Raw genomic sequence first — 11,095 nt, forward strand, 5'->3', positions numbered from 1 at the left:
CAGTGTTCCTAAAACTGATCATCTTGAATACGTAATAAAATAATTCATTTTAAATAAGTCTTATAATCATCACATAAATTTATTTATCATCAATTAACCTACAATGAATAAAGAAATACGTTTTATCGGAATACCTCTACAAAGAATTTCGGAACGTAAGTTACCAAAAGTGAAAGAGGTTATGCGTGTGTTTTTCTACCAACTTAAAATTTTAAAGTATTCAATCAAACAAAGTGCTAAAAATTCAGTTGACCATTTCGCTATCACAGTCAATGGTTAAAATTACAAAAAAATTTCGATAAAAAGAATTCAGCGCAAAACCAAAAGGAAATGAAATTTCACACTGATCTTGAACAATTATTCGACATTGTGAGCGAAAAATCCTTAAAAGTGCTTGATGATAATATTAGAAAGTTGTATTTGGATCAAAAATTCGGTACCCATAAAGAGATTCTTTCTAATAATGTACCTGTATCAAACTTAACCACAACTATGATGGGAATAGATGAGAGTAGTAAGTATCTGAGATATTTAATTATTATAAAGTCAGGTAGTAGTGTAACTTTTCATAGATGACTAGATGACATTTGACTAGACAATTTTTGGAGTCCTTTCTTAATGATTTGTCATCAAAATGAATAAATTCTATACATTTTCTTCGTTTAATTTATAAAACAGATCTTATTCCAGACTTAGATCAACCGTCTACCAGTCATGCGATTGTTCCAAGTGAAAAATCAGAGTCGTTCTCTACGTATACATTAAGTGGAGTTACAAATTTTGGATCTGATTCAGAGTATGAACCTCCAATTCCGACAAAACGAGCAAAACTTGATGTCTTAACTCCTGAAGTCATTTTTGGACTCGACCGAGCTAATGTCAGCAGTAGAAATGCGATGTTTATTATTGCTCCGGTTTTACTAGCAGTAGGTATTAAAATTGAAGATACAACGCTCAGTTATAGTTCAATTCAACGAGCTCGTATGCTTCAAAGAGAAGACATTGCTAAAGGACTTAATGACAACTTTAAGACACACGATAAATACGTTGTGCATTGGGACGGAAAAATGCTGAATGACCTTGTTGGATCAAAATCTGTGGAACGGCTACCAGTTATTTTAACTGCATTTGGTACCGAACAATTACTTGGGGTTCCAAAAATGAATTCTGGGACGGCAGACAATCAAACATCAGCCATTTTATCGACATTGAGTGAATGGGGTATTACTAATTATGTTAAGGCGATGTGTTTTGACACGACGGCAGTTAATACAGGTAACTTATCAATGATAATTTAATCTAAAAAATATTTAATTATTAACGTTCTAGTTTAATTTTTATTGCTTACTGAATTTCACTTTTGAAATTATTGAGAATTATTTACTCATTTGGATTTTAAATATAATCTACAATTTGTTGAAAATATTAAATTTAACGATAGTTATCTATTTTCTTTATACAGGAATTCATAACGGTACATGTAAGGCAATTGAAAAGACTTTGGGAAGAGAGTTAATCTAGTTACCATGTCGTCACCACATTTTTGAGATCATATTGAGAAGTGCATTTGAAGTATATTGGCCTGTGTCATCTGGGCCAAACGTACCAATGTTCGGAAGATTTAAAAAATCATGGGATGAAATAAATAAAACTAATTATAAATCTGGAATTGAAGATACTGTTGTTGCTGATATCATTTTGGATAAAAAAATGAAATATCTAGTTTAATTGCACAATCCTTACAGGTATGATTTAACTGCGATTTTAAGAAAAAAATTTTCTTGTTTCTGACAAATTTTTAATTGTTTTTGATAGTTACTACAACCCCGAGATGACTATAAAGAATTGTTGGAATTGTCGTTGATTTTCCTTGGAGAAATGCCTCAAGAAGAAATTTTTTTCAAACGTCCTGGTGCAATTCATCATGCTAGGTGGATGGCGAAGGCAATTTACAGTTTAAAAATGTTTCTATTCAGAAATGAATTTAAACTTTCTAATAAAGAATTGGACGGTCTTCGGCAAATTTGTATATTTATAGTTACACTGTATTTAAAAGCTTCGTTTTCATCAACTTTTGCAACAACTGCTGCTAATCATGACTTGCAGTTTTTGAAAAATTTATTCGAGTACAAAAATATCAATTCATTGATTTCTTCAGCAACTTGTGAAAAAATGATTTTGCATTTATGGTATTTAAGTGATGAACTTGCCATTTTATCATTATTTGACGATACCGTTTCATTGGAAGTAAAAAAAAATATTGTTGGAGCTGTTAATACTCGTAACGGTACAGATTCTAAAGCTAAAAAATTTATAATTGATAAAAACGATTTGAATTCATTAACGCAATAAAGTCTGAGTGACTTTGTTTCTAAAAAGTCTTTAAAACTCTTTAAAATCTTTGATTTACCATATGACTTCCTTGATAAAGATATTGAATCGTGGCCTACTAATGACAGTTACATTGAAAATAAAGAATACTTTAACCAATTGAAAGTTGTTAATGATTCAGCAGAACGAGCTGTTGCATTAGTTAGTGAGTATAATCAATGCTTGACAAAAATGAAGAGCAATTCCAATACTTATTGCAAATTATCAAAGAACATCGAAAAAACTACCCAAACTGCAATAGAGGAAATTATTTACAGTAAAAGTGTACCGTTATGTTGAAAATATTGAAAATTATATGGCAGTTGATAATTAAATAAATAAATTCTTCGATAAAAAAGTGAAACACATGTGAAACACACTAAATTGAATTATATATTTAAAAAAATGCACTAATTTTTTGTTTTAATGTAATCAAACATGTCCAAGACTAAAAAAACTAATTAAAAAAATAGTTCATAACATATTTCTATTCATAGAAACTCAAATTTGTCTAAATTTCCTTGAAACTCACAGAATAAATTGAAATTTTTCGAATTATTGATCAAAAACTAGAAAAATTGATATGCATTGATGTTTGACGATGAATATCTCGTAAACGCTCAACTTGATCGAAAAATCATAAGAGACCATTTTTATAGAGCAGTAAATTTCCTACAAAACTATGAGTTTCATCATTCATAATGATTTTTTTCATTGAGTTATAAAATTCATAAGAAATAAAAAATTTTCCCAAAAATAATCAAACTTTAACCGTTAATATCTTTTAAACGGTTGGGTTTACGAAAAAATCGTAAGAGACCTTTTTTGTAGAGCATTCAATTTCCTACAAAATCTAAGGAACAAGATATTTTTTCAAGTAGTTGGAAGCGAGATATAAATTTTTCTATCTGATAATAAGAAAAAATAGAAAACTGTAAGAAGGAGGACCTTCCCGTTACAATTAAGAACTCATGCTTGGAGAGGCTTTCTTAGAGGTGTCTAGGAACCTATTTTTCAGAGTACCAAACGAAAAAAAAAATATTCTTTTTTTTTGAATCACCCTAGTGTGTGTGTGTGTGTGTGTGATAAAGTAAAAATTAATTTTTTAATTTGAATTTTCTATATGCCTCTATGACGCGATATCATTGTCAACAAGTTAAAAAAAAAAGGTTTTTCTCTCAGCCACTCCCATATTTCCGCCGCAGAGAGCTTTAAAATTGTTTAATTTATTCAGGAGATATCGGAATTCAAAATTTCCAAAAAAAATTTTCATTGGTACAACAATCAGAATTATAAAAATCTATTAAAGTGGTGACACCAAAAAGCTCAAATATTCAGAATAGGAAAATTTTCAAGCGTTGTGAACTTCAAAGTAGCGGGAAGTTTCAGGGTTGGCCTACAGGGTTAACCATTTTTTTACAGAGTTTTATCCAACACGTTATTGTCGAATTTAATATGAAACGATTTGGAATATGTAAATCTCGTCTTCTATTAAATTATTTTATTAGGGTGACAAAGTTATTGAAACATTTTTGATAAACTCATTGTATACTTGTGATTTATCAAAATATTCAAATTTTAAAACTTAAATTTCAATAAAGTATCAATTATATCTTACAAAATAACGAAGAATCATAAAATTTTATATTTGGAAGATACTAAAATTAATTATTTTGAGTTAAAAATTTGAGCTTAATAATCGATTCTAAAAGCTAAGGAAACAACTCCAAAACTTAGCCAATTTTAACAGTGTTGGGAATTCCTGCCACCAGAATATGTTTATAAACTATATCATTCATAATGCTCTTTTTGAATACGGTAATAATAATTAAAATTGAATAATTCGCTTAGTAATTTATAGTGAAGTAAACACAATTTCTTCTCAAATTGATTACAATTTAATGAATCTTGACTTAATATACAGATAATAAAATGTATTTTAATCGTTGTATATATCATATTTGATTTGACAAAACAAGTTTTAGACCATTTGATAAAAGAGTTATCAAGTTTTAATATAAAACAACAAAATCGTTTCATATTTTGCGAAACAATAACTTATTATTGATAAATAAAGACTTGTAACGGGTATTTTCCGGGTTTCAAAATGGAGTGTATTTTAACCGGTGATGATTTGGTCAAGACTTATCCAAATATCTATATCCCCTAGCTCGAATGAAATCTCGCCGGAGTCCAGGGTCTTTTCGGAGATAGTTTATATAATTTATAAATGAAATTTGAGCCTGTATATAATTGATATACTATTTACTTTTATTGAAAACAACAAATATCAAAACTTAAGATGATAATACATACAAACTTTATGACAAAATTAAACAATATTCGAACATAACCCGCACACACCGCTTGTTTTCCGTATTTTGGTGCCACCTGGTGGCCAAACTCTGTCTACTACCTTTATAAAGAAGTACACCCTAAATTACGGCCCTATTTTCGCTTAGTCCTGTTTGGGTGCTTGTAAAGCAACCCTTCCGTGTGGCCCGTTTTACCCCCTAGTCCCGTTTGGGTGCTTGGAAAGCAACCCTTCCCTGTGGCCAAATTCCCCCAAATGGTCAAGTCAGCACTTACCTGGTTCCTGGTCGGAGACGAGGTAGGAGTTCCTTGGTTCCTTCCTGGTCAATGGTCTTCTACTAGAAAGATTATAACCACTGGGAAACTTGGTTTACTTTTCCGTCAATCAAAATTGCTTTTAACAATTTTTTGGCTAGTCTTGTCAAGTGGAAAATTCTCGCCACCTAATGGCATATTTGAAACTACGTAAAATCGGGAAAATCTTCTAAGTTCTTTTCCGATTTATTTAATAATGAATTTGATTCTCGCGAAATATCTGTCAACAGATTCACACATTACATTTTCTTTTCAACAGATTTCATTCCCATACTAATCCTGGTAGGGACTTAGAAAAAAATAATTTTACAATGAAAATAATTAACAAAAGCAATTATTCAGATATTTCGAATTTTATTCGAAATATTTAATTAATTGTTCATTTCAGGTAAAATAAATTTTTGTTCTTTAAAAGAACAAAAATTGTCGCCACGCAGTTTCGATTAAATTAGCTTGTCAGTTTTTACTGTAAGCAAACAAACGGCAACATTATTCGCCATCTCTCGCCGCGATGGCGTACTCAAAAATTCTCGCGCATTTTCGAATAATAATAAATCGTAGTCAAATATTTAAAACTAAATAAAGTTTTTCATTAAACAAAAATAATTCCTGGTGTTAAATAAACATTATAATAAATGATAATTATTTTTAAACAAAGTACAAAAAAAATATAAATGAACATCAATTAAAAAAAGCATCTTTGAATACACTCCGGTATTAATTATGATAATAATAATAATAATAATAATAATAATAATAATAATAATAATAATAATAATAATAATAATAATAATAACTTACTCCCAACAACAGCTTGACGCGGTAAACGAAGATCTCCGTGCAAACATCCTGGAGGATTCCACCCTGCTCACTGTGAGCCAGGTTGTGTATGGTGCAGCAGTTTCGGCTTTGCCGAGAGAGAGACAATGTCTCTCGATCGAGGCAAGGTTGAAACAGCGCATCTCACAACTTGGCTTGAAAATTGACATGTCCCGGAAACAGGTCTCCCGCATTCAGTGTGTGATTGAGTACGACACAACTCAAACACCATACACGCCCCGAATTCGGCGCATTGCTGCTGAACTTCGGTGGCGTCATCACACACTGAACAAGAGTACTCTTCATGTCATCAAGAAAGAGTCTCTTAATAAATTGCGGGCTCTAGTGGCTGCTAAAAAGTCATTAGAGAAAAGGCTGAAGCGGTTGGTCGACAACTCGTTGTTTCGATCCAGCCCTTCACGGTTTCTGACACCAAAGACCGATGTTACCGGGAATTATCCAACACCTGAGCGGGTGGAAGCTTTTTGGACTGAGTTGTATGGAGATCAACCAAACGTGAACGCCAACACTCCAGCTCTGCACGACTTCAAAGTATTCTGTCGGGAACACCGTCGACAGAATGCTGATGAAGAGAGCCCTGCAGTCAGTGTGGATGAAGTTCGTTCAGCTCTAAATGGCAGCAAAAATTGGGCTGCCCCGGGACCAGACGGCATTAATGTCTTTTGGTGGAAGAAGTTTACTTCTACCCACCTCCATCTGGCCCGCATATTTACATCGTACATTAGAGCTGACGATCCGATTCCGGACTGGCTTGTAGAAGGGCGAACCGTACTGATACCTAAAAAAAGGTGACTTGTCTGACCCTAAGAATTTCAGGCCTATCACCTGCTTGAATGCGGTTTATAAAATTTTTACAAAAATTTTTAATAACCGTATCTTGCAGCAGATAGAGCCTGTATGGCAACAGATATATGAACAACGTGGCAGTAAAAGAGGCCTGTCAGGTTGCAAGGAGAACCTGATAGTGGATCAAAGCGTCTTACAAGATGCGATCTACTATCAACGCAACCTGTCAATGGCTTGGATTGACTATCGCATGGCATTTGACTCAACTCCACATGAGTTGATTTTATATCTACTCAAATGCCTGGGAGTCAATCCGGAAATAGTGGAATGCATTCGGCGTACAATGCAGCTCTGGCGAACGCGTTTTCACATTGGAAGTGGAAATGCATTGCACGTAACCGGAGTTGTAGAGTATAAACGGGGGGTGACTCCACCGTCCATCTTCCAAGGTGATTCCTTGAGCCCTCTGCTGTTTTGCGTTTCACTGCTGCCTATATCTGTTGCTCTCCATAAAACTCGTGGGTACTCTGTGGGGCCGCCGGGTGATCGAAACTATTCGATTACCCATCTGCTTTACATGGATGATCTGAAGCTGTATAGTGCTGATAAAGATCATCTACAAGCGGCCCTCAACATCGTAGCAGAGTACACACGAGATGTCGGAATGTCTTTTGGGTTGGACAAGTGTGCGGTCGTACATCTGGCGAGGGGTAAGTGCTCTGATACTGGTGATGATGTCGAATTAGTGGATGGGAGCGTCTTAAGCCAATTAGACGCCGGGGAGTTGTATAGATATCTAGGAATGGAAGAGCACCGCATGCATGCGGTCTCTGAAGTCCGAGCAACTCTCCAGAGCGAGTATGTTAGGAGACTCCGGAAAATTTGGTCCTCCGAACTTTCCGGCAAAAACAAAGTCTCAGCTACTAATATGCTCGCTGTCCCAGTCTTACTATACACGTTCGGTGTCCTGAAATGGGCCCGATAGGATTTACGAGATCTCGACATCAAAATCCGTAAGATCATCAATATGAATCGGAGCATGCACCCCAATTCATCAGTCGCCAGATTATACCTCTCCCGGTCCATCGGTGGGAGAGGTTTGCAGAGTTTGGAGCGGCTTCACGACCGTTTGGTCCTGGGTTTAACACACGAAGTTGTCAATTTCACTGCAGACGAGGATGACTTTCTTATGCAAATTGTACATAAACATGAAAATGAACATAAGGGGTCATTCTTGTATAAGGCAGCAATATATGCGGCAAGAACCCTTGGTCTTGGAGAAATAAACGCTCTTATGAAACTCCGAAAGGAGGAATTTAAGAGCGTCATCAGGAACGCCGAGGAAAACCTACTCCTTGGCGAACTGATGGACAAGTCCATGCACAGCGTGTTCTTTAAACACGTGCGTGATCATGGCTTGTCCACCCAGCTGACGTTTTCCTTCTTAAAGTCAGCTGGCCTGATGTCCGAGACTGAAGGGTTCATATTTGCCTGCCAAGATGGTGTCATTAACACTCTTGAGTACTGTAGCAAGGTGCTCCAGGTGCAGCTACCGGACACTTCCTGTAGGAGGTGTAGACAACATCCGGAGACGCTTATGCACCTTTTGTCGGCATGTCCAGTGCTGGCGAGAGGTGCATATATCCAGCGTCACAATGCTGCCCTGAGAGTACTGTACTACTATCTTCGTCATTGCTACGGTATTGACGTGACACCAGTGCTGCCTTATCTGCCAGGAGATATTCCCCAGGTTGTTGAGAATGACAGTTGCAAAATTTATTGGAACATGCCATTTGCAACAACCCGGCGGATAGATCACAACAAACCTTGCTCTTCGACAAGGCCACTCGTGACATTTATGTCATTGAGTTCTCGGCCACGGCTGAATACAACATCTCAGCCAAAGAAGAGCACAAAAGACAAATATATCAGGATCTCCTGTTTGAAATTGGCAAACTTTACCCAGGTTACCGTGTCAAGCTTGTCGTCCTGATTGTTGGCGTCCTAGGAGGGATGAAACAGTCTTTTGTATCCTCACTTGCCAAAGTTCCAGCTTGTTCATCAAAAGCTGAGTTCTTGGCAGTTAGGATGCAGAAGGCTGTTATACTTGGTTCTCTCCGTCTCTTAAGAGAAATGACTTTGGCCTGCTGTGATCACTAACCGCCTTGTTGTGCGGAGTGGTCCAGCAGTAACGGATGGAGCTCAGGCTGGGCCCTCGGAGAATCGGACTCCGGGGATAACCCCCCTGAGCATTTAATAACAAAATAATAATAATAATAATAATAATAATAATGATAACCGTAATAACAATAAATAGAAAATAAATTCTGCCGCTCCGCCGTCTCGCTCGCACTCACTCTTTACAATCACAGACTCTTTAAAAAACTGCTTTGCCCCAACTCGCTAGCCAAAAATGGATAAGCAATATGAACAAAATAAATCTTATTCAAAAAAAAACATTGAAACCTTAGTGATGTATCTGTCATAAAAAAAATAAATCTCAAGTTATACTGATTCAAATAATGATCCCAAGACTCATTTGATCAACTTTTAGCGAATGAGAATTTTTCTATTGCAATTTATAGAATTATAATCTTATTTTAGGAAGCATGTCTTATTTTTCTTTTATACACAGAAAAAAAAAATTTCTTGAGCCAAGAAAATTGTAAGGAAGACCGAAATTATTTTGGAGCAAGAAGAAATTTTCTTGGCTTAAAAAAATTTAACTTCGTTCAAGAATTTTTAACTTCATTCAAGAAATTTTTAATCTTCCTTAAGATTTTCTTGATTTAAGAAAATTTACGCTTGACTCAAGACTTTCTTTCTTTCTGTGTATTTATTGTTTAATCAAAAATGATACTAAAAACAAGTATAAAATTGCATCAGAGGAGAGCAAACCCCTACCCGCTTTACCCAAGAGCTTGTTTTTGAGTTGAGGAATCATGAACGTAAGAATATAAAAAATTAGGCTTCTTTTATCTTATTTTAGATTCAAATAGTACCGAACTAATATGATATTACAAAAACATTTCGCTTGTCATTTACTAGATTCATCAATTTTCTAACGTTTCACTTAATAACGTTATATTGTAACTCCAGCGCCTCATCGGAACTCACTAAAACTCGGAAGTGGTCAGTCAATCTTGATATACACTCGCATTGATACTCACATTTAATTAGATGATTAAATGCAACGAGCTCATGCGAGCTTTAGGCTACCTTCTCTCAAATTAACCAAAAAAAAATATTGAATATTTTATTTGAAAGTATTAAATTGTGGTAAAGTAGTAAATGTGTATATGATCCAACAAATGGAAGACTTTTGAATTCTCCAAGACTATTTGACTCGCTAACCGAGTTGTATTGTCTATTTATTTCTTTAGAAATAGACTCATATGCTCCGCTTATTTAAAGTTTTTATGATGATGATAATAATGATGAGTGGTATTGAGAATCACTGAGAACCCGTAAAGGCTTCCTAAACAATGCTTGACTCACTTTCACTTTTAACCATCACCAATTTCCGCTCATCAATGCAAGTATATTCTTCTGTACAATATGATCAATAAATATTATCAGACATTTATTGTGCGATCCTTTTTATTATAATTTTTTTTTAAATAAAATAATAAATAATAAATGTGCAAATTCTTAAAAATGGTAATTTATTTTTAAATGACATGAAAAATGATAAAATTAAAATGACAGATTTGTAAATTACATTTAAAGGACAAAATTTATATATATGTATGTGTATGAGCTATCAACACAAAATAGACTTTTACACTCTGTTATATATAATTAAAATAAAACATAAAAGATTATATTATTACGAATAATGCTGAGACATTGTTGCACCATCTATAAATATTTCTTTTCATTTAAAGAATAATTGAGATGAAATAACAGCCTTTGTAAAAAATATAATGTAATCATCCCGACACTCGATATAATTAAAAATTAAAAGAAGCTAGAAGAGGATTCACCAACAAATTGATGGAAAATTTATTTAATTCACAGTCGAGAAATTTATTAAATTTTTTAATTAAAAATTGTAATTAAATTGTGAATTGGTGTGCGAGCATAGAATATTCATTTAATAAATAATACTCTAGGAAATGCGTAATGAGTTTAAGTTAATAGAACACAATTACTGCCTCTTTATTAGGTGTTAATATTTATTGTTACATTATCCGTTATGCAATAGTATAATACAATAAGAAAGAGTATTAAAATAGAATACTAGTTGAATTTATTTTCTCAAAGTTGCATATTGTGCTAATTTAAAAAAAATTAATCTTATTAACACAATTATTAGTATTTATGATTATTATGATTCAATTCTTAACTATATATTAAAAAACATCTATGGAAAATACTTTTTGAAGTGTTTACTTTTTTCCATGGATTCCTGAAGAATACTTTTTTTTCAAATAAAATTTTTATTTTAAAAAATTAACTTTTATCCGTA

At 33.9% G+C, this 11,095-nt stretch overlaps 1 protein-coding gene across 2 annotated transcripts; it reads left to right on the forward strand.

Annotated features, from left to right (window-relative positions):
* Positions 1 to 309: 309 nt before the first annotated feature.
* Positions 310 to 2,367, forward strand: LOC141529629 (uncharacterized). Of its 2 annotated transcripts, XM_074246263.1 has the most exons (5): positions 310 to 514; positions 691 to 926; positions 1,032 to 1,275; positions 1,463 to 1,745; positions 1,816 to 2,367. In XM_074246263.1, the coding sequence occupies exons 1-4, from the start codon at positions 331 to 333 to the stop codon at positions 1,519 to 1,521; spliced, it is 723 nt and encodes a 240-aa protein (XP_074102364.1). In that variant the 5' UTR covers positions 310 to 330; the 3' UTR covers positions 1,522 to 1,745; positions 1,816 to 2,367. The 2 variants fall into 2 exon arrangements, with proteins under 2 accessions (XP_074102364.1, XP_074102363.1); XM_074246262.1 differs by having other exon boundaries at positions 691 to 1,275.
* The last annotated feature ends 8,728 nt before the right edge of the window (positions 2,368 to 11,095 follow it).

This window comes from Cotesia typhae, unplaced genomic scaffold (assembly GCF_013202065.1).
Source record: "Cotesia typhae breed Kobodo isofemale line unplaced genomic scaffold, CoteBio_Ctyphae contig_48, whole genome shotgun sequence".
Classification (NCBI taxonomy): Eukaryota; Metazoa; Arthropoda; class Insecta; order Hymenoptera; family Braconidae; genus Cotesia; species Cotesia typhae.

Coding starts and splice junctions, on each gene's coding strand:
- LOC141529629 (XM_074246262.1), top strand. CDS start 331: ATGAAATTTCACACTGATCTTGAACAATTATTCGACATTGTGAGCGAA. Junction 515..690: donor GATGGGAATAGATGAGAGTA/GTAAGTATCTGA, acceptor ATCTTATTCCAG/ACTTAGATCAACCGTCTACC. Junction 1,276..1,462: donor CACGACGGCAGTTAATACAG/GTAACTTATCAA, acceptor TTCTTTATACAG/GAATTCATAACGGTACATGT.